Raw genomic sequence first — 24,160 nt, 5'->3', positions numbered from 1 at the left:
CATTGGCACAGGAATTCTTCCTTCTTGAAGACTATGGGCATGCAACACCAACGAAAATGTGACCCATTAATCATTTTGTGCGCATGAGGTCGTAGTACACCTTTGTCCCACTTGTGGGTGGGATTGCTGTTTTTTTATAAAGTTTGATTCTGGTGGACAATGATGTCATATTTTTTCTTGAGTATAAGTTCTCTGGAACTGGTTGGTAAAGATCCAGAAGATGTTTGATGTACATTAAAAGGTTACTTCTAAGAAAACTTGTACTACTCCTGATTCAGCATCGGTTGGAGCACCATGCATTCTGGGGTGAGAAACGTGTTCAGAGAAGTGCAAAGTAAACTCATAGACTGCATGCATCTCTAAATACATGATGAGAAATGCCAAACATGCCTGATTGTGTGAACCGACGTGTTCCTCAGGCATCTTGGCGAACACCATGTCTTTCTTGCATTTGAAAGTATTCCTTTGGGGTGTACAGTTTGACTCTCAAGATTGCTTCTTACAATATCTCACCTACTTTATGTAAGAAACTGTCTGGAGGCAAAGGAATGTGGACTGGCCAGAAGTTTAACTTGGTTTAGCAGAGCTCCCATGATGTTCTAAGATTAACAGGCGGAGGCGTGGTAAAAGTCCACTTTGAAGCTTACCTCCCTGTGCTGGAGAGGCAGACATTTAACAAGCACAATCACTATCACTTTAAAAAGTAAAGTACAAAAATGCTCCAGAAAAGAATGTAGAGAAACAGACCTTTTGTTACTAGAAAATACATGAACAATTTTCACCACGAGCCACCTAGACATCAAGGTCGGGATTGGGTCAAGGAGCTGGAAGAAAGAGGGGAGGACTATAGATTTACTCCACATTCAACCACTGGTCTTAGTCCCTTTGAAATGTTCCACAAATGCAAACCCAATACCAAGATTTGTTCCCCGTGGCTCAGTCCATATGGAAAATAGTCTTCCACTGTGTAAGAGAGGGTGGAAGCAAGTAGGTCAAAGGAAATGCATGTGTGTAAGAATAGGTAATCATTTTGACAATCGTAAAGCTGTCAATGATGTAATGGTAGAAGTTGGTGATGTGGTAAGAGTGAAATTGCAGAAGAAAGCCCAGAGTGGTTCTCATTTTAGCAGTCCTCAATGTGTGGTCATAGTGTTTGAAGGGACAGCTAGGTTGGAGGATGGAAGAATATGGAATTTCAATAGACTATCTGTAAATAAGTAAATTATTTACCGGGGAGGGTCTTTGCACTGGTTTGGGGAGGGGTTGCTTAGGTTTCTTAGGGAAGGGGTGGTGTGATAACTCTCATGTTACAGTTGTAATGTTGTATCTCTCTCTCTTAAAAGTTGTAGCTTTATCAATGTGTTATTCTTTGAACTACCAGGATGGTACTGCTCTGTCCCAAAGAATGTGGAATGGTATTACTTGAATCTGTGCTCGAAGACTCTGGGCTGAGACTGAGTTTTTTTCTTTCTGTGCTAAAGCTACTTGATTTCACCCTGCGCCTCCTGGAACTTATTGGCGATCCCAACTTCATTTATTTCTGTTTGATTGTGGTGTAAATAATTAATGAATTTCTGTGTTTCCTCGAAATAATAACAATAAAAACTTTCTAAAGCACCTACTAAAACACCCACAAATGTTGGAAAAAGGAAAAAGCAAGAAAACTAAGTACCATCATTTTAGTGATTATTATTGCGAATGTCGGTTTACCATAAAATTCTATTGTCTTACTAATGGCAGTGTCAGTTTGAAGCAATATTGTTGTGAGATGTCTCAAAGAGCAAATGTCATATAAGGTACCATATAAAGTCTACACGTACGTGCAATACATACACTGGGACCTGAAGGTCATGAACTCAAATCCAGGTAATGCTGATTCATCCATCTCATGCTGTTAGATGGAGTACCATTAACTTGGATAACAATAACATCTGTTATTTCTAGTGGTAAGCAAGAGCTCTATACAAAATCAAGCTTTTCAAAGTCCCCTACTGGTCTTTTGAGTGGGTAGAATCCCTTTGACAAAAGGAATTGCGATATGTAGTTTATTGCATTCTTTAAATGTTTGGAAATGTTCTGTGGTTGGGCTTCATTATAAGAAAATAAACGTTACCATCTAAATACCATCTGCTACATCGGCCTGCACTTATTTCACAATTGAATCTAGAACGCTACAAGCAAGATGTGGGGCCTGGCCTGCAAAGTTAGTTTTACACAAAGAAGAATGGTGAATATTTAATCATTTTTCCAGGGATACTGGTCATTTCAGAGATGACAACCACCATTAATTATGGCTGCTTACAATATATGTGGACTCACGCAAATTATATGCAAACCCAACCAAATCTCCTTCCTAAAGGGAGTCGTTACAATTTCCTTTTCCATGATTTCCTCTCTCATCTCACCTTTCATCTACAGACACTTTGTCGGGTCTTTATCCTATGACCATGAAGATCCAAAGAAGTGAGTGTATATAGCTAGGGAATAGATTCACTAGCTCTCTCCGGTCAAGTATTGTCCACAACTCACGATACTGGCAAAACCTTCTTCCACATTTCCACTTACAACATAACCATACTCCATGAGCAACGGAAAGAGTACCGACTAATAATACTCAGAACCTTCACCGTGGAGAGCAAGTCCAAATAGTCCATGCTACCACGCTGCAAGCTAAACTATTTTGAAAATTAATTCAGTCTTACCCGAGTTTTCAACACCACGTAAACCCAAAGGAATACAAATGCAAAGAATTGAAAATCAGATTGCTAGGAATGTGCCTACCAATGCACCAGTACAGAACACACCCAAAGCAAGCATCTAGGACATTCATAAAAATTGTGCAAGCCAAATCAGCAAACGTGCGTCGTTGTATGATACATCAATGAGCTATGAAAAGTGAAACAACATTTTATTGGTTTGGTGCAAAAATGGCATCAGTGGAAAAAGCTAACAAAGAAATTGTCATGATTACTACGTGACCTGCAAAGTCCTGATATTATTCTTAACTCTTAAATCAAGAATTTATATGGAGATTCTGAAAACACCCCCACTACTGGAACCGTAACATCAGAACAAACTCACACTTCAAAAAACACCCTTACTACATCGTTGGCCAAAGCTTAGATGGTCAACACAATTGTACGGAGATTCATAGCCTGTACTCATAGTCTGGTAAAAAAATTAGCAGTACATAAACGAAACATAGGAAGGCATTAGGATGAGTAAACGATGCATTTTTGAGGTAAAAACAGCCTAAAAATATAGATAATGTTTTAACATCACATAGTAGCAATACATATTTTGGCAAGCATAAAGACATAGTGAAAGTACGCAAGGAAAATATATAAAGGTATTTTCGCGGTAGAAACAGTATTATAAATATAGGTTTGTGCTATATAAAACTCTACAAATTAATAAAATATATAAATAAATAAAATAAAAACATATTCTGTCGAGGACGGGAATCAGAGCTATACCCCAATATTAAAAACATCATCAGTGTATTGTTCAGACAGTGGAAAGAACCCACCTGACTGAAGCAAACTTTAATCATCTAATCCATGGAGGATCCCGTTATCCCAGCAAGCTATCGACCTTTAATTCATATCAAAAATTGAAAACAGATTGAACACAATGTATATGGAGAAACACCTCGAAGAGAATTAACGGCTGGACATTGCACAATATGTTTTTCAATTATTCCAAGTTATTAGTGAATTAAATTAGTTTCTGCGGGAAAAAAATACAACTGGCAGCTTTAGGTCAAGAAAACTCTGCTACTCTAATCCCACTGGACCTGTTGTTGGCCATCAACACAATGGGCACTTGGTGGTCTACTGAGCCGCCCATGCTGCAATCACAGAGTTAGCCCTTTTTTGCATACTTATACCAATGAGAAACTTCATCCAATGTAATGATTTTATGATCCAGATCTATTTTAACCTTCAGAACCAAAAACACAGATACAAGCTATCTGGTGACAAGCCTGGCATCCTGCACACGTGGCCACCAAATGTCATCACATAACATTAGTCCACCAAAACATGGCTGCCTGAAAAACCTTCAGGCTTTTACACATGCAATGATTGTTGTGTATGCAAATTGGGGCAGAACAAGCTTAAGAAATTTAAGAGCAATCAATCAAGGGAGTTCACTATAAACTGTTTTATCAACTGCAATACCACCTTTACAGTTTATATGATCACATGCTCTTGCAATAAGATATACATTGGTAGCAGTATTCGCAGTTTGAAACTGCGAATTCAGGAGCATGTGCGAGCAATCAGAAACTGTGACTCAAAATACCCTATGGCCCAGCATATACACCAGGAACATTCAGGAGAAAAGAATATCTCCTTCTGTGGGATTGACCATGTTAAAATGCCAAGGAGAGGAGGGAACAGAGAACTATTGCTTAGACAACGGGAAGCGAGCTGGATATGCCGCTTGAGAACAAATAAGTTTGGTTTAAACTTTAATGATGAGTTACATCATTTTCTATAGGCCAGCTGGATCATATGTGCCTGTAGTGAAAACTCATCAGCTATGGTTACAGATATTCAGCTTATATATTCTAATTGTTGCCATAATTTTGTTTAAAAATGCTTATACAAACATGCAAATTACTGGATTAATGAATTTCCGCTGTATTATTTATATGCATCATTACCTGATCCTGAAACTGTTCACTGTGCTTTCCTGCTGACCTACATGCAAATTTGTCTTATTTGTGGTATTGGTCACTGACATTTTATTTATTATTATTCTTTAATCGTTTAAGATCCTCTCTGTCCTCTACTTTAGGAGTTTAGACACACACTGAAATCGTTTGCTGAATATATACGATAGTATTCAGCATAGTGTTGTCCTCAACGATATTTCGTTAGCAGCCAGTCATTGTTATATTTATGTATACTGCACTAAGATGGCCGCCGCAACAATAATATTTACTATTTAGGGAACAAATGAACAATTGAAACATCGCTTCAAGAATTAACGACAGCATACTCAGGCATTACCCATATGTTCTTTATACGTATATAAATTTCATATTCTGTATTTAACAACATGTTCCATCTAGATTAATATAAATATATCGTACCAAGAAGGTTGCCACAGTTGCGATGGATTTTCCTGTTTAATTGACATCTGAAAAACACTGATCCTTCTATATGAATTTTCTGTGAGACACATTGTATCATTACAATCTTTATGATCTGAGTGTCCTTTTCAACTATGTTTATATGTAGCATCTTGTTGGAAAAATGATTACTCTTCTAAGATGGCTGCCATGCGTGTGCCGGTACGTCATCGTCATAGAGCGTGATGGAACACATTGCGCTTAAACTTAACACTCTCTAAACGGGATACCAATCGGATATCATGACAACGGTTTTCTGACATATCAACAAAAAACTTATTGTTGTTTAACTTTTTGCAAGATTCCTGGGCTTGAACCAGAACTTATTGTCTTTGCATTATATCAATATGACGTTCTATCTTTTACAAATGGCCGACACGAAAACTATGAATCCTTAATCAATTGGGCCGTCGTTGATTTTTATGCTCACACAGGTGAATGAGATTTTAGAGCGGATGATTTAAAAACGCTAGCTTCTGGTAACTCTGTTCCTCCACCGAAAAGAACGAGACCAGAAGAGACGGGTTATCATACCCCTATAGGTAAGCTTTTGATAAATGATAAAATGCCACTTATCTGTTGCTCAGATATGTCTTTCTTAACAAAGAGCAACTAAATAGTGGAGCTTCCTTTTTTTAAAAAAACGTAATTCTTCTTAAATGTATTGCAGCGTTTCTCGGGTGTGGGTGCGCATTAGGTTTGTGTGCAACCCAAGTAATTTTCACCTAATTCTGACAGCTTAACAAAATCCAATGTGACCGTCAGTAATTTTAGATAATATATCAATTTCTCTTCATTGAGCCCATTTTCAACTCGCTATATACAGCTTATGTAGTATCGATTGGCCATAGCGTTTTATCTACATAAGCAAAGAACCTCTTGTAATTATTGAGAGAGCGAGTGAACTCTCGTTCTTTTGACAGCGTCTTTATAAAGGGCATCTGCTTAAATACAGAGCAGCTTCTATGTTGTAAACAGAAAGTATTTTGATGTCTATCGCTCGGGCTCTTGCTAGTTGCATTGTTACATTTTAGGACTCACAAAAATAAATACTATTTTTTTTTTTATTGATTTGCTCATAGATACTCATTTGTCTGATTTTCCATGAATTGGTATGTATGATTGCACTAGAAATTGCTTATATTATAATCATTGGAAATATCCAGCTCTATGATATGAGTTGCTTTTTGTGAATTTTATACAACATTGTTTTATATAAATGAAAAATCTTTTTGTAATGGGTGAAACTTTTTCACTTGAACAAGATGGTGATAACTGTTGCTTCATTGGTAGCATGAGGCTACGGCTGCTATGCCATCAATTTCTCTGGAATAATAACCAGAATATGATGTATTAAGTTTGCTCTCATTGATTGATAAATCTTTTTTATAAAAAGTTATTTAGATAATCAGCAATGATCTCCTATTTGATTGAATGTTTATACAGATTGTTGATAGCTGCTACATGGTCTAAAGCTAACTTTGGGGTTTATCATAACCTGTTTTATTTTAACAAACCCATGATAATATGAAGCACATGATATATGCATAACGATGTTGTCTATATATACACTTTTGACATCTGATTTGTTTCAAACATTGATTTTCATAGACTAACAATCGTCATTGAAATCCCTTTGCCAGCGTGAAAAACTTGAGTTGCTGGCTCTATTTTCAAACAATTTGCAGTCTGCATCAGTTAAATGTAAAGAAAAGGTATGAAATCCAATACTTACATGATGGAATAGAAATATTTCCGTGCTTAAAGTGATTAACATTTTTTAACATACTTGTTATGGACATGCTGAACTGAGCATTTGCATTTAAATGGTATACATTTCTAATTTGGGTTTGTTATCTCAAAGGCCTGATTCACGACGCAGATACATTCTTGGTTCTGTTGTTTTTATATTAAAATTGTTTCATTAGCTTTGGTACTCTAGGTATGTGTAGTTTGATAATTGTACCTGTGCACACGTTGTTCTATTTTTCATGGTGATAATTGTATGTTATATATGTTTTTCTATTAGCCCTGAAGAAGTCTCCTTGTAAGAGACGAAACGCGTCTGCTAAGATCCTTCATGTCCAATGTGATTATGATTCTTCATTTCCATGTGATTGCACAATAAAGAAAAAGAATCTTCTCAAGAAACTGACTGATGTCTTGAACATTTCTTTGAATATTTATTGACTATTCCTGAACGGTGCTGAACCTTTTTGAATGAAATATTGTAACAGGACTTTTGTCCTGATAAGGAACATAGAGGGCAGTGTTCCTTGGTTCTCTGCACTGTAAGAACTATATTTAAGGAAAACACTTTTCACTTGTCAAGTGCGGTATCTATAGCCTCTACCCTCATTCTGTGTGCATCAACATAACATTAGTTTGGCTTTTCTTCTGGCCACTGAAGCTCACTCAGCTAAGACCTTCAGAAATCTGGGGGTCATTTTTAGATCTGTCTTCACAGTCTTATGGTAGATTCTTCTGGAGTACATCAACAGTCAGACTTGGCTGCAGTCAGGGAGGCTTTGGATGCAGTGCACTGCAAAATATGAACTCTGGCCTTGAGCTCTACACAGTAATTCGGAAGGTCACTTTTGCAAGTCATAATATTCGTATTTTCTAAGTGTCTGTTTCCTTGGTGCTGAAGACAGTTTCTTGTGTACACTTGTAACCCGAAAAAATGGTTAAATAGGGCACGTTGTCTTTATTGGCAATTTGTCTGCAAGACATCCTGTTATGAATCATTTACAATATACAGAGTGGGCTTTGGGTCCACACAGTGTCTCTCACCTAGTGATATTGGCATCACAAGGTAAAAAGTACAGCAGGGTATTTTATGTGCACGTGCACCACCATTTCACTTGCATACCACAATGCAAAAGAGCAGAGTGTTGGTACCACTTGACACTGCAAGCAGCCGGCTCCTAGAAATGGACAAATGGGTGTCAAAAAGCAAATACACTTCGACTTTTCCCAACAGCCTTACCGTTATAAAGGCCAAAAGCAAACTTTAGCCGACCATCAAGAAAGAATGGCTTGCGTACATCCAACAACGCGGAAATATGTCATATGGTGGCCATTATTGTGCTAATAGACGCCTCCCACTCTGGAGCACCAGACCTGCCAATCACCCAGACCATGGACATTTCTATTGCGCTATAGGATGCTCTGGCAATTGGCAAAGCCCTTCATCCGTAGTCCTTAAAGGTCAGAGCCACACACAGCTCAAGAAGAGGAGTTAACCACCTAGCCAAGCATACCATGAGAACTCTTTACCTGTAACACGTCATCACAGGCTGAACCTGTGTCCAGTCAGCAGTGTTAACTCCGAAAAGAAGTGGAAAGTTACCAGACTGCAAGAAAGCGCTACAAGTGCATTTAAAGCCAGAATGTGCTCTAAACAAACGCCAATAACATAACGAATAAATGCACACCATCGCACTCTGGAGATCTCTAGAAAAGTATCTGTCCTTCTGCTTGAGCATACACAATTTAATGCATTAATAAACATCACAAAGCATCCATCTCCCCAGGGCCAAGAAAGCTCAAGTAACAATGAACTTACTTTACTTGCGGCAGATCCTTTCTGTCAGCCGAGCCCAGGCTCTAAAAACATAAGGAAAAGGAAAGGAACATTAGACTCAGGGAGTTGGGAAAACATTATTTATCTATGGCAGACTTTTGTGGAAGAGATCAACAGACTTGACTGTAGGTCACCGAAGCAATGGATGCACCGTGGTGCAGCATATGAATTCAGGCATTGTGCATCACACGTTAACAGGGAAGGTCACGTTTGATGGTCACAGGAACCCTCTGTTCTGCCTGTGCCTCGTTTCCTAGCACTTCAGACAGTTCATCTTGCACATTTGTGCTCCGGCCCATTTTAGTATCTCGCAATTATCTACTGGAACCCACTCTGGTCAGATGAACCTTTTTACTTGTCCAATAGAGTGGAGGGAAAGACACAATTATCAAAATTACTGTCCACAATTTGCCATAATCAAGGACTCGAGACTTAATCTCTTGGCTCTCTGGTTTTTATTATCAGCATAAAGATTTGGAGATACAAAGTCCTCAATACGAGGCACAACAAGTACATAGGCACTAACACAAAAGCTACTCTACGGAGAATCCGCATACGGCTAAAAATAACTAAAAGTACAATCTCTAAAAGCATGAGGTAGAACACTACCAAGCAAATGTCGATACTAGGGACACTGAACCATACCATCTCTGTCCCTACTCTGCACTAGATGACATCCCTACTTAGCAATCCCTTGAGACCCTCATCCAGTAAAAGGTGTCAGAGTGAAACTTCATAAGAAGTCTTCACTTAGAGAGCTTGGTCTAAGTTGCCCCCTCTATCCCTTCGCCTAGCCTTCCTCTGCTCTGGGCTGCTCTGATCTGCCTCCACCCTCGGGGCGCTGTCCCTAATACAGAACCCCAAATCCCAGAACACGCCCTTTGCGCCTCCTCTTCTGCGGGGTCGTCTTTCAGTAAATTTCCACAGAGCGCTGTCCAGTTCCATCGTCCATCACTTGGCCTTGAGTCCCAGACGCCATCCGCACTAGGAGTTACGATTGGCACATTCCAATACACTCCCATGTCTGGCTTTTACTACATAAGTCAATTTGTGAACAAAGAGCTTCTCTACTAACGAGCAACTGTCCTTGCACCTGGGGTGAGATCATGCAAAGCAGACATTCTTCACATCCTTTAAGTTGCAATTTACTACAGCCTAAAACCTCTACTGGAATAAATCCTTTTTGGCCTATTGCCCTTGGCTAACATAAGAAAATACCAGGCCTTTCGCCTCAACGATATATGCGAATTCTGGCCACCACTTCGGTTACACAGGCAGGTTTAAATCACAGTATTGACATTTACGTCTTTCTTTCATGTGTGGTCAAACTAAACAGTCTACAGACACGAAGTCTAAGATACACATTTCTAACACCACATTACTTTTCATGTAGGCTAAACTCTATACATTTCTCTAATACCTTTACAATGTGCTTGTACATAGCTGGCACTTCTATTAAAATCGATATAGGTTATACAATTCGTAATACATTGCACATAAAATACCTGAGCACACATTTGATTATATGCGGGTGCCAACTAACATTGAATATAACGCACCCCTACAATTTTCAAACTTTTAAGCGCTACATCAGTTCCCCCCTTTGATGACATCAGTCATCACACCATTACATTTCTCTTCTTTAGAACTGATTTAGACCGCGCTAGTCATAACTTTGCCATGTCGAACTCCCTCCAGTCTCTTAAGACTCTCATATTGCTGCTCCTGGAGCTTCGCCATCCTTTTCTCGTTTGCCTTAAGAGCCCTTTCAACCTTGCCTCCTTGATACCACTTCCATGCCTTCACGCATCCCCACAAACAAATCACGCAAACCACAGCAATGATAATCGGCTTCAACACTGATCCCAGAAATCCTCTTCCCAAATTCGCAAACCAAGTTCCCACTCTTCCAAATCCTAATCCAATCTTCTCCCACACATTCTCCTCCGTCAAATCCATAATCTCCTTGTGAATAGTCGTGATGTTGTCTATGTACTTCCCTATCTCCTTTGTGTTGTCTGGAATATATGTGCAGCATTCCTGAACCTTCAATAATTTGCAGACTCCGCCTTCTTTTGCTAATAATACGTCTAAAGCAAGGCGATTCTGCATAACCATATTCCGTATCGACAACATCTCTCCAGCCACCAACAACAAAGATCTCGCCTTGTTCATAGACAACTCATCAACCACAGTCGCCAACCTCCTAATCTTCACATCATTCAATACCACACCCATACTAGGTATCATTGCTCCGTATATGTCCCCAATCACTGCACCGGCGTTCGTAGCCCTACGTTTCCTAGACTGTCGCTTCGTCTCTAACAACTCCAAGTCCTCGGTGTGATAGATCTTCGGGAATATGATAGCCAAATAGCATATGCCATACCAATTCGCAGGTAGCCTGACATAGGCATTCTTCCCACATACATAATATACTGTCGGAATTACCTCTATTGGACCTACCATAAAATTCTTAGCAGAAGCTTCCACTGTGAAGGTCTGAGAACAAGTGCTATGTCCTACTGCGACCTTATCCGTATCGGATTGAGGCCGTCCAATACACAAATTCCCTCTCTGTACCTCATCTAACGCTATTGGTCCATAACTTCCCTTGGATCTGTGAGCTCTCTCCTCGTCCGTCCAATCTACTGGGCTATCTCCAGTGTGTCGTGTCTGGGTCAACTGTCTGTATCTGTCCTCTACCTGGTCTATGAATTTCTTCTCTATCTCAGATAACGCACATGTCAGGTTATTCCTGTGAGCATGCGCCGTATCCAACTTCATAGTCGGTCTAAAATACTTTAGGAGTCTGTCCTCTTTCTTGCTAGAATCATATTTGTTCAAATGCTTGATTGCTGGAACTTCAGGAAGTACCGTGTCAAAATTTGAAAAGAAATACTCGAACTGTCTCCTGTCATAAAATAAACTGAGTAATAAACTACAAGAAATCCCATATGTCAATGGGAGATGATGGTACTTGATACCCTCATCCACTGAAGCAGGCAACTGCATACACACATAGCAATCCTTCACATTCATCGCATCAACATACTCATACAGCAACCTCGCATACGCATTAAGCTTAAAATCACCCTTGGACAGATCCATGTGGAGTCTGCGATCATCCCTCAACTTCGATATTTCCTGTTCTCTAATACTGACACCACTCTGCCCTGGGGTAATAGGTGTGGGTGCTCCCTGAACCTTCCCCTCTTGCCTGTGAGCCACCATGTATGAACTTATCACTACCGCAAATATGGTGATTATCACAACTCCTACCAATGTGCCTACTATCAATTTAGCCCTACGATGTGGGTTTGCAGGATCTGCCATCTTCGGAATGTACTCAGTGTCCATTACAGTCTCTGAAAGGGTAAGTCTCTTTCTCATCAGTGTCTCTTTCGTGAACTTTTAGGCAAACCTCCCTAACTTTTCTTCGTTCTATAACGGAAAAATCCCTAATTTTGTTCTTCTTCCGCTCGGATCTAGGTTATCTTCTTCTCTGCTTGCAACCTTCTCAAATCAATCTAACATAAGCGCTGGTCCCAACAGTTCCAGGACTCCTTGCAATATTTCGAGCTTAAGAATGATCAGTTCTTGTGGGTCTGGCACAGTCGTGAACGTCGGGAACTCCAAATTGTCCAAGATCATACCTCGAATGACACTCAGGAATGGCGGACTCGGAATATGGATCGTCAAAATTCCTTCGATCTCCAATCCCGGAACCTTCAGCAACACTTCCACCCTCTGGAGCGGGACACTGTTGACCAATGTCATCGACCTCAACCTTCCCGTGCTCGGTAACCCTGGCATCAGTCACTTGATATGCCCACTCTGGTGAAGCGTACTTCCGACTTGGCACTCGAGTTCTCTTGGACCTTTTCACACCCCCTTGAGGATTCTCCTCGTCACCTGATTCCTCTTCTGGTTCCTCCGAAACTGGGGCAAGATCTGTGTCCGGAGCCAACCTCAGGTTTACCCGGTTCTGTCTTGCGGGCCAAACCCTTTCTGCTTCGGTAGCACCTCCGGTCTTCCCTTCGATACCCGGTGCACTGACCTCCTCTTCTTCGGCAGAACTTGATTCTGTACTACCCACTGCACCTCTTGCTCCTTCGCCGGTTTCTGGGTCAGTACTTCTTTCACGCTCTTCCCCAATACGATTCAGTGCATCAGCAGCCGCTTCAGCAACCCTTACAGCTTGACTGGCCCTCTCAGGAGGCTCTGTCGGCTCACTGGGATCTTTGTTCTCGAGAGGGGCTGTATCTCCCAAGGGTGCTGGAACTCTACGGGTATGAGAAGCATGCACCCAGTTCGGTAAACCTCCACACTTGACGGCTGTGTTCGTGACAAGAATCACTTGGAACGGGCCGCGCCACCTAGCATCCAAACAACTCTTCCTCACGTGCTTTCGGACTAGGACCCAATCGCCTGGGTCCAAGTCGTGGCACCGGTCACTCGCAGCTGGAACCGTTGCTGTCTGCACCTGCTGAGACACAGAACGGACCACGTCAGCAAGGCCTTTCCAATAGTCCAGGATCATATCATCAGTGATATTTATCAGAGCAGTAGCAGGTATTGCAGGCAAACGCATCGCTCTTCCCATGAGGATTTCATGGGGTGACAACCCAGTCCTTCTATCAGGCACACTTCGGAGGCTCATAAGGACCAAAGGTAATGCGTCAGGCCATTTCAGAGACGTAGACGAACACACTTTCGCCATCCGAGCCTTCAGAGTTCCATTCACCTGCTCCACTATCCCTGAAGCTTCTGGTCTATAGCTACAGTGTAACTTCTGATCTATATTCAAAGCAGCACAAAGCAACTTCATAACTTCGCTGTGGAAATGAGTTCCTCTGTCCGATTCAAAGGACGTCGGGAACCCGTACCTTGGAATGAGTTCTCTCAATAATAGTTTCGCTACTGTGAGTGTGTCACATCTGCGTGTAGGGTACGCCTCCACCCACCTGGAAAAGACACATACTATCACTAATATGTACCTCAACCCATTACACTTCGGCATTTCGACAAAATCCAACTGCATCCTATTGAAAGGTCCCCCTGACCTCCCTATGTGGCTCAACGTCACAGCGGTTCTTTTCCCCACATTCATCTGTTGACAAGTGACACACCTCTGGCACACAGTTTCAGCCACTGCACGAAACTTCGGGTTGTACCAAGTCTGACGAAACACTCTCATCATGGCATCCCTACCCAGATGTACAGCACCATGTATCAACCTCGCCATGGGATTCAACAAACTTTCCGGCAACACCGCTCGTCCATCATTCGAAACCCATATATCCACATCTCCCTTCTCACATCCCGCTCGTATCCAGCTGTCACGTTCCTGCTCCGAGACCCCTTCCTGAAGCTGTGTCAGTTCCTCCCATGAGTCTGCCATAGCTAACATCTGACCATACACCACCTCCTCCCCAGTTTCCTCGACGTAGGTCTCAGTGAAGTTGCATCCCTGTTCTGCACAAAATCGGGCTACTTCATCAGCGTAGTTATTTCCCAACGAGACGAAATCATTTCCCTTTGTGTGGGCAGCACATTTAACAACAGCAATTTCATCTGGACCTTGCAATGCTTTTAACAGTTTCCGTACATGTTCACCATTTCTTATAGGAGAACCTGAAGACGTCATAAACCCTCTCTGGGACCATAGCTGTCCGAAGTCATGAACCACACCAAACCCATACTGGCTGTCCGTGTAAATCGTTACACGGATCTTGTCGGCTGCCAAACAGGCACGAGTCAAGGCAATGAGCTCAGCCACCTGCGCGGAGTGTACTCCTTCTAAACAAGCGGCTTCAACCACACCCGTGATGGTGCATACAGCAAACGCTGCTCTCAATCGACCGACACTGTCTCTTAAACATGAACCGTCCACAAAGAAAATCTCATCTGACACTGGGAGTGGTTCATCGACAATGTCAGGTCTCGGTTTGGTGCATAGTTCGGTAACGTCGAGACAATCATGGTCCGCACAATCTTCGTTATCATCTATAATTGGAATAGGTAACAATGTAGCAGGATTTAAAACAGCACACCTCTTCAATGTCACATTATCGGCTGCAAGGATAACTTGCTCATAACGAGTCAGCCTATTATTCGTGAGGTGCTGTGTTTTAGTCCTAGTCATCAACAGTTCAACAGAATGTGGCACATGTACAGTAAGAGGATGACCCATCACAATGCTCTCACATCTCTCGATGCTGACACCTGTTGCCGCAACGGATCTGAGACATCCGGGCAACGCAGAAGCTACTGGATCTAAAGTAGCTGAGAAATATGCAACTGGTCTACGGACACCTCCATGATTCTGGGTTAACACTGCTAATGCGCAACCTTCTCTTTCGCAGCAGAATAATGCAAATGCCTTGTTGTAATCCGGCATTCCCAACGCAGGAGCGCTACATAAGGCTTCTCTCAGCCTCAGAAATGATTTCAAACAGTCGTCGTCCCATGGTACCGGATCACTTACATCCTTTCGCGTCAGCCGCTGTAAAGGCTTCGCTTCAAAGGAAAAGTTTGGGATCCACTGGCGGCAATAGCCCACCATTCCCAAAAACATTCTAACTTCCCTCTGTGTCGAGGGAACTGGCATCCTCAGAATCGCATCAATGCGATCTGGAGACACTTTCCTTTTACCCTTCTCAATTCTGTGCCCCAAATACTGTACCTCAGGTAAACAGTATTGCAGCTTGTTTGGAGACACCTTGTGACCATTCTCTCCCAGGAAATTCAACAACGCGATGGTATCGACCCTGCAAGCATCTTCTGTCTCTGACGCGACAAGCAGGTCGTCAATGTATTGCACCAAAACAGAGTTTTTCGGCAACACAAGACCTTCAAGATTCTTCTTTAAGAGCTGATTAAAAATCGACGGGCTCTCCGTATACCCCTGTGGGATACGACACCATGTTAATATCCGATTCTCTAGCCTAAATGCAAAAAGAAATCTACTCTCTTCATGTAGGGGAATCGAAAAGAATGCCTGACATAAGTCAATCACTGTGAACCATCCAGCTTCGCATGGGATCTGGAACAGTATCACAGATGGATTCGGTACCACTGGACAACATGGAACAACTATGTCGTTTATTTTCCGCAGGTCTTGCACTATCCTGAACTTCCCACTTGGTTTCTGCAGTCCCATAATGGGTGAATTACATGGACTACCCATGATCTCCACCAGAATTCCCTGCCTAATCATAGACTCGATCACAGGTTTAATCCCTGCAATTGTTTCAGGCGACAGTTTATACTGGGGTGTTCTCGGGAATTCCGCGTTCGGCTTAACCTGTATTCTCACTGGTTCCACTCCCCTGACAAAGCCGATCTCCTCTCCGCTTAGATCCCACACATCGGTCGATACAGACTCCCTCAAATCCGGTGGAAGCTCCTCCACTGTCAAAGCCGGGTACATTTCCACGCACACCCGCTGATTTGCAACCTTAAAGGTCGCGTCATCATCCCTTGTCTGTACCTCTACTCCTTTCGGGGTACAGTAGATTGTGCAATTGAGCTTACACAACAAATCTCTTCCCAGCAAACAAACAGGGCTAGAATCGCACACCACGAACTGATGTCGATCCCTAAAGTTGCCTATCCTGACTGGAATCGGTTCTGTCAAGGGGCTCACTAGCCTCTTGTTCGCCACTCCAACCACTTGTATGCATTCTCCAGAGAGGGCTACCCCCGGGACCACTGCTGACCTTATGGTTGACCTGGTAGCCCCCGTATCTACCAAAAAGGTAGTTGGGCGTCCGTCGAGTTCTGCTTCCACAAAGGGTCCTCTCTGATCTACCTCTAGTATGGCCCTAAGTATGCAATCATCGTCCTGACCTAAACTTAGCTGCGCCAGCAAATCTGCATCCCTCTCCTCTCCCACTTCGAACATGGGCATCTGCAAATAAGTCCGAGCTCCCTGCTGTATGTTCTGCATCCTGGGTGGCTGGGGAACCTGCACCTGCGAGACGCCGGTCCCCCCTTGCATCATTCTCGGTACAGTCACCGTCTGTACCTGTTCTGCCCCAGGGACCTGACCCATTCCTCCCTCCATCTGCGGCTGATTATAGGGGTTCAAGGGACACTCGCGCCTCCAATGTCCCACCTGGTGACACTGGTGACAAGCAGTCGTCTTCTTCAAGATCGCTACATCTATGCCTGTCCTAGGGTCAACGGGCCTCGGCCTTCCTTGACCCTGCGCGTTCTGATTCCCTGTCTGATAGTTTCCTTGTCTCCGCACCACTGGACCCCCATTCGGCGGTCCCTGAGCAGCTTGCATCTGAATGAGCAATAGGTTATCCTTCATCTTCTTGTGCTTTGACTCAATCTCATCCGTGCAGTACCTGGCGTACTGCAAGATCTCATCTACAGGCTTATTCTGCCAACAGATCAAATGCTGCTGTATCATAAGACTGACCTCGGGCTTCAAACCCAGCACGAACTTAGACACAAACTGTCCCATGTCCTTCGTTTCCAGCTCATCTAAACCACTGTACTGCTTAAAAGCCTTCAAAAGTCTCTCATAAAATTCATGTACTGTCTCCTTTGGCTCCTGCACTGTCCTGTCTATCTTCACCCAATCGATGTCCTGGGGTGAAACCTTCGATTTCAACCAGGTAATTACCTTATCGTACAGCCTCATTACCACGGGCGACGGACCATTTGTAACTATGTTCCTATCAGGCTCATAGTCCGGCCAATCAACAGCAATTTTACATGCGTTCCACAGATCTCCCGGAACCACGATATCGAACAAGGTGTTCAGATCTATCCACAACACCTTTGAAATTTTAACAAAACGCTCAACTTGCTTGTACCACTCTGCAGGCTTCTCCCTGAGCCTGGGAAAATCATTCGTAAATGATGCCAAATCCCCCCTGCTCCATGGTACATGCACATATCCTCCATTCGCCACCTCTCTCAAGGCAAGGATCTTTACCTCCTGCAAATCTCCTTCAGAGCTCCCTCCTTTCGCTCCCCTAGAATTCTTTTTCCTAGCCCATTTCTCTTGCCATTTGTCAAGCATCAGCCATATTCTCATAGCTACAATCAGTTCCTTAGTATGTGACCATAGACCAACAACTCTTTTCTCTTCCAATTCCCGCTCAGTACAATGCATCCTATGGTTCCCTTGTAATGCTCTAGTCTTGGATAGATCCACCCCATATTCTCTAGCCAAACCCGCCAGTTTCTCATGTGCCGCTCGTGCTTTACGAGTCACATCTTTTGCTACAAAAAGCAATTCATCTGGAGTATATGTCACTACTCTCTCAAGAGGTAGGTTCCCATATATTATTTCATCCGCCTCTGCTTTAAGTCTTACTACATCTATCATTCCTGCCTTCAAGGCCCCTTTCAACACCTGACAACTTGCTCCACGTCCCTCATCATACTCGCATTCCGGTTCCTGCTCTCTCCTTTCTTCTGGTGGTTCTATGGGAGCAGAATGGCTCGTAAAGGCAACTGGGGTTGTCCCCGCTTTGCCCATATTCCAGCTCATTTGCTTCTTTGGCGGTACCCATGACCCCAAATCTGATCTCGACTCCATCAGAGTCCTCGGCCTCACCGGTCTCTCGTCCTCTTCGCCCCTAGATGTGTCTGACACCGCTGCTAATGGTGTACTCCATTGTACAGGGCTTGGAGGTCGGGCCGTTGCCCCTTCCAACTCACTTTCTCCGCTTTCTCTCCTCGTTCTTTCTGCCACTCGTTCTGACCTCTCTCTTTCTTCTGATTCCGGACTGTATATCGACACAATCGGTCCAATGGTGACCGGTACCCTTAAGGCATCCGGTAACCTCATCTCTCTTTCAATCCTCCCACTAGACTCAGACTGACCCTGTGAACTCGCGGTTTCAAACGAAACCAACCCTTCCACTCGGGTCTCAGGCTGGATTGTTACCCTCCTAGAGTCTCCCCTCTCACCCCACCTATCATCCGCTTCATCTGGATTATAAGGGGGTGGTCTCTCGTCTAGCAATCTTTGCAATACCCCATCATCAGAATCACTATCCTCTTCCTGTGCTTTCCCATGCCTTATCCCCGTCTCCTCCATTAGCGCGGGATACAATTTTGCTTCCTCAATTGTCTGCACTCTCCATCTTTTCTCCGCTGCGTCCCACTTGGCATCCTGAAATGCCCTAATCGACTTCCTCATTCTCTCCTGACTTCTTCCCTTTTCCTTATCATGCGCTGCTCTAATCCACGCATGTAATGCTTCAAACTGTGCTGGTCTTGGCAAGGGTTTTAAGGACCCCATCACCGTCTTCAGTTGGTACAGCACTGCTAGTCTAAATGAGCCATACCTCGGGAAAGCTAGTTCCCCTTCGCCTTGTGTAACCTTGTACCAATTCTCGATCCAAACTATAGTATGTAACCCCACATTCTGTGCCATGTAATGTGCCGGGGTATCCTCGGGAGGGGCTTCTTCTCCCCCACGAACAACCACATGCTTATCGCCTCTACACAACTCTCGCAAAGCCCTAAGGCACTTCATGATGAGCAAATTCAATCTCGCGCCCTATTTACTTCTTGTTCTCCAATCCTCCAATAACAGCGCGACTCACACCAACCGGCCTATCACAGCGCGACACTCTCTGACGTCACCTTCCTTCGCTCGCAGCAGTTCCCTTCTCCAAAACTCGTTTCACGCTTACTCACGTCCCATTCACACACTGAAATAACCAATTAAGTTACTTCTCTGGCTGTCCGTCCACAGCCCCTGACTGTTCGTCCACAGTCTCTCGACTTTGTTGACCTCAATTGGCGCCCGTCTGCCCCCGTCCGGCCAGACAGATCGCCTCTGATAGGTTACTAACACTCCGATCTGCACACCACAACCCACGACCAGCGTTAAGTTGCCATACACACACGCATTCGCTCCCCCTATCTCGGTCCAGGTGATCGATGGTACCTCACGATCTCCTTTGGGTGGTCAACAAAATCTATCTCAGGTGTCTTCTACACCACAATTCCCGGGCTGCGCGCGCTCACAGCCTGATCTCACAATCACACGACATACACAACAACTCCGCAAGACATCACACAACAAATCAACACCGCAATCTACAACATCTCATTTTCATACTCACTCCTGGAACTGCTGCTTTCGGCCGTGCTGCTACTCGCCGTCGATGCTCATCTGCTGCCGTCTGCTGCTTGCCATCTGATGATTCAGCATCACTTATCGTCTCTTGGGCCTCAAGGGTCACTTATCCTTATCTAATCTTCCCTCGCTATCAGAAAGAAACCATCCTCGTTTGCTACCAACTGCTCCGGCCCATTTTAGTATCTCGCAATTATCTACTGGAACCCACTCTGGTCAGATGAACCTTTTTACTTGTCCAATAGCGTGGAGGGAAAGACACAATTATCAAAATTACTGTCCACAATTTGCCATAATCAAGGACTCGAGACTTAATCTCTTGGCTCTCTGGTTTTTATTATCAGCATAAAGATTTGGAGATACAAAGTCCTCAATACGAGGCACAACAAGTACATAGGCACTAACACAAAAGCTACTCTACGGAGAATCCGCATACGGCTAAAAATAACTAAAAGTACAATCTCTAAAAGCATGAGGTAGAACACTACCAAGCAAATGTCGATACTAGGGACACTGAACCATACCATCTCTGTCCCTACTCTGCACTAGATGACATCCCTACTTAGCAATCCCTTGAGACCCTCATCCAGTAAAAGGTGTCAGAGTGAAACTTCATAAGAAGTCTTCACTTAGAGAGCTTGGTCTAAGTTGTCCCCTCTATCCCTTCGCCTAGCCTTCCTCTGCTCTGGGCTGCTCTGATCTGCCTCCACCCTCGGGGCGCTGTCCCTAATACAGAACCCCAAATCCCAGAACACGCCCTTTGCGCCTCCTCTTCTGCGGGGTCGTCTTTCAGTAAATTTCCACAGAGCGCTGTCCAGTTCCATCGTCCATCGCTTGGCCTTGAGTCCCAGACGCCATCCGCACTAGGAGTTACGATTGGCACATTCCAATACACTCCCATGTCTGGCTTTTACTACATAAGTCAATTTGTGAACAAAGAGCTTCTCTACTAACGAGCAACTGTCCTTGCACCTGGGGTGAGATCATGCAAAGCAGACATTCTTCACATCCTTTAAGTTGCAATTTACTACAGCCTAAAACCTCTACTGGAATAAATCCTTTTTGGCCTATTGCCCTTGGCTAACATAAGAAAATACCAGGCCTTTCGCCTCAACGATATATGCGAATTCTGGCCACTACTTCGGTTACACAGGCAGGTTTAAATCACAGTATTGACATTTACGTCTTTCTTTCATGTGTGGTCAAACTAAACAGTCTACAGACACGAAGTCTAAGATACACATTTCTAACACCACATTACTTTTCATGTAGGCTAAACTCTATACATTTCTCTAATACCTTTACAATGTGCTTGTACATAGCTGGCACTTCTATTAAAATCGATATAGGTTATACAATTCGTAATACATTGCACATAAAATACCTGAGCACACATTTGATTATATGCGGGTGCCAACTAACATTGAATATAACGCACCCCTACAATTTTCAAACTTTTAAGCGCTACATCATTTGCATTTCCGGAACATGTACAAGGGCAATACACCGGATCATTTTGACTGAAAGAGATAGGCCTGATAATGTCATCTAGGCTGCACCACGTCATTCTCTCGTCAGCAATCCAACTGGAGCTCCTGGTCAGACTCAAGCATGATCCTTTCACAGAGCTCTGGTGATGTGTCCTGTAGTGGGGATTGATCTGGGCTATAGATCAGGGCATGAACTATTGCGAACTGTGCTCTCGAACAATAAATCAGTAAGGTGACTAATGGAACCAACTAGTTTAATATTAATAACACATTTTCTAAAGCGCACAGTTACCTCAAATGTGGTGGCCCAGCACTAGGTACGAGTATTCGCAGCCCTAGAAGCAATAATTAAACTCCCCTAGATCCCACACTGAAGAACCAAGGTTTCCGTTTTTCCTGAAGGCGCACTCTGACTGGACCTGACAAACCACCAGTGGCAAAGCATCCCATGACTTGGGTGCCAAGTAACTAAAAGGACCTCCGCCTGAGCTTCAGTGGCAGCTCCTCCACTCAGGTGGATGAGCGTCACCGCACCACTTTTCCCAGTGTAAAAAAAGGAAAATTAAAATGATAATACCTTGATGTTATTATTATTTTATTTGTTCCTGCTGTGGCATCTTGTAGGGGAGGGGCTGCTCTGCTCTCAGAGCAGGGGGGCGGAGTGGTGGGCACTCTGTGAGTGTGCAACGACTGATTGACGTGCCTCTCGGGCTGGCCGAACAGTCATGCGTACTTTGCATGTTCTCCTCCCAGGCTGCATTACAGCATGGATGGAGAACATGCCCAGGCTCCTATTCTCTGGCCGAGCGCAGAACTACGGCACCCAGACCAATCATAACACTGCATTGCAGCATTTTGATTGGCTATGGGGAGCTGGGTGCTTCCTGCTTCCTGTTTACACAGAAGAAGCCAGGAAGAGGACGAGGAAAGGAAGTGGCTGGCAAGCCGGACGGCCAGCTGGCAGGTAAGTGAATTTTTTTAAACGCATCCCTCCTCCACACTTCCAGTGCCACTGCTGCTTCCTGGGAGCAGCCACAACTGCAGAGCTTGCTTTCTTTACTTTGGAAACAGACCCCAATCCCTCCCCTGCAGGTCTTAAGTTTCTCGCTGGTATATTTTGTCTAATCAACGATTAAATGTACCGTGGTCCTTTATTAGCAAGCGCCTTGTGACAATAACACAATGCATTTATTGATGACCTTTGCCTCACCGGAAGCCAGAGAAGCAACTCAAGGGTGCCCCCCAATGATGCACCCTACGGAAGATTCAATAAGAGATGCACAGCAGCGTTCTGCAGTCTTTGGAGTCTGTTGACCTGGCCCTGTATGACTCAGAGATACAACACATTGCAGTAATAGATCAGGGCCTAAACTACTGTTTTTCTTGCTGACTCTGGCAGGAGGCACAACATTTTTCTCAACGTCTTGATGACTTCACAGCACTTTCCTGCCACTGCAGTAATTTGGCTGTTGAAAGACAGTTTTCCAGTAAACCAAATACCCAGGATCTTAACCTTGAGTTTTTGATCAGGTAGTGATGGGCACCATGCAGTGGATCAGATGTTTGAATGATTTCTCAAGGTCAGAACCTCAGTCTTTCGAGCATTGAGCTTAAGAAAGTTTCTGTCCATCCACATGGCAACCTCTGCAAGGCAGAGGCACAAGGACGAAGCCATGTGGGAAGAGTTCTGTGACATCCTGAAGATAAGCTGTGTGTCACCCGCATATGAGATGATGGTAAACCTGTAGCGCTGATGACCACCGTAAGGAGTCGCAATGACACATTGAACATTGTTGGGCTCAAAGATGAGCCCTGCCGTACTCCTTGTTTTATTGGGAGCACTTTTGACTGGTATGGTTTTTTTGATACCTTAAAGGTACCCTCTAGCAGAAAAAAGGCGACCCAGCTCAATGCTGTATTTCCCACTCCACAGTTCAAGAGTCTCTTAATCAGGATGTTATGGGATACAGTGTTGAAAGCTGTCAGTGAACATTTGATATCACTACACTTTCTACAATTCTATATTCTAATTCTTAGCTGTCTGAGATCAGAACTGATTCACAAGAATGTTTGCACACCAAAGACGTTTGGGTCCTTGAATAAAAAAGGTAATTATTTAATTATCTCCATAGTTAAAAAAAGCATCTAGCCAACATGTGTTTCGTCCATTGGGATCTCTCCCTAAGACTTCATCAGGGCAATAAGTGATTCATCTAAGCTCCGTGGGATATTTAACACTAGCGTGTCTTACATTTAAATGTTCAGGGTGACATTGTAAGTTATCTGTCGATTATCAAAGCGGGTCCTGTGGGAATGGAATCCTGCTACTCTGCACCCGAGTATCTCCTTTGTCGCTTGCTGAAATGCTGCGAAAGGCATGAACCATACTCATGATCCAACTCTCTGCACATCACTACCAGTTGTAACCTGCACGCCACCCACATGGCCAGGGGGCGAGACAGAGCCATACTGAAACAATAAACTAAACTGAAACGTGAAACACTGCAGCTGATCTTGATATTGCATTTTATGCCTGTAAGCTTTTAATGGCTTGATAGCCGAAATAGAAGATTTACTGCTACTACAGCTGATCTTATTTTTAACTGTCTAAGATCTGAACTGATTCACAAGGACGTTCGCCCACCTGTGAAACATTTACGAGAATGTTTATGTCCCATTAACTAGCTTCTAAATGAGAGATGCACTAGGGGCAGCAAACTAGGAAATCTGAGAAATTTCAATATTTTGGATATAAAGGGAAAATGTCTCTCCTAGATGTGATGCGTTTGCTTAAATACTGTGCTGTCTACTGCCCATACCAGCAA

General features: G+C 43.6%; 1 protein-coding gene across 6 annotated transcripts in view; it reads right to left on the bottom strand.

Annotated features, from left to right (window-relative positions):
• Positions 1–24,160, bottom strand: part of LOC146789809 (ankyrin repeat and fibronectin type-III domain-containing protein 1-like) — a 2,714,698-nt gene that overhangs the window by 780,572 nt on the left and 1,909,966 nt on the right. For all 6 annotated transcript variants that reach the window (XM_085632159.1, XM_085632158.1, XM_085632162.1 and 3 more), the window contains one exon: positions 8,709–8,749. In XM_085632159.1, the coding sequence (XP_085488285.1) occupies positions 8,709–8,749 (41 nt within the window). The remainder of the gene's footprint in view (positions 1–8,708; positions 8,750–24,160) is intronic.

This window comes from Triturus cristatus, chromosome 10 (genome assembly GCF_964204655.1).
Source record: "Triturus cristatus chromosome 10, aTriCri1.1, whole genome shotgun sequence".
Taxonomy (NCBI): Eukaryota; Metazoa; Chordata; class Amphibia; order Caudata; family Salamandridae; genus Triturus; species Triturus cristatus.
The sequence above is the reverse complement of the archived record's forward strand: the minus strand, read 5'-3'. Positions and strand labels throughout refer to the sequence as shown.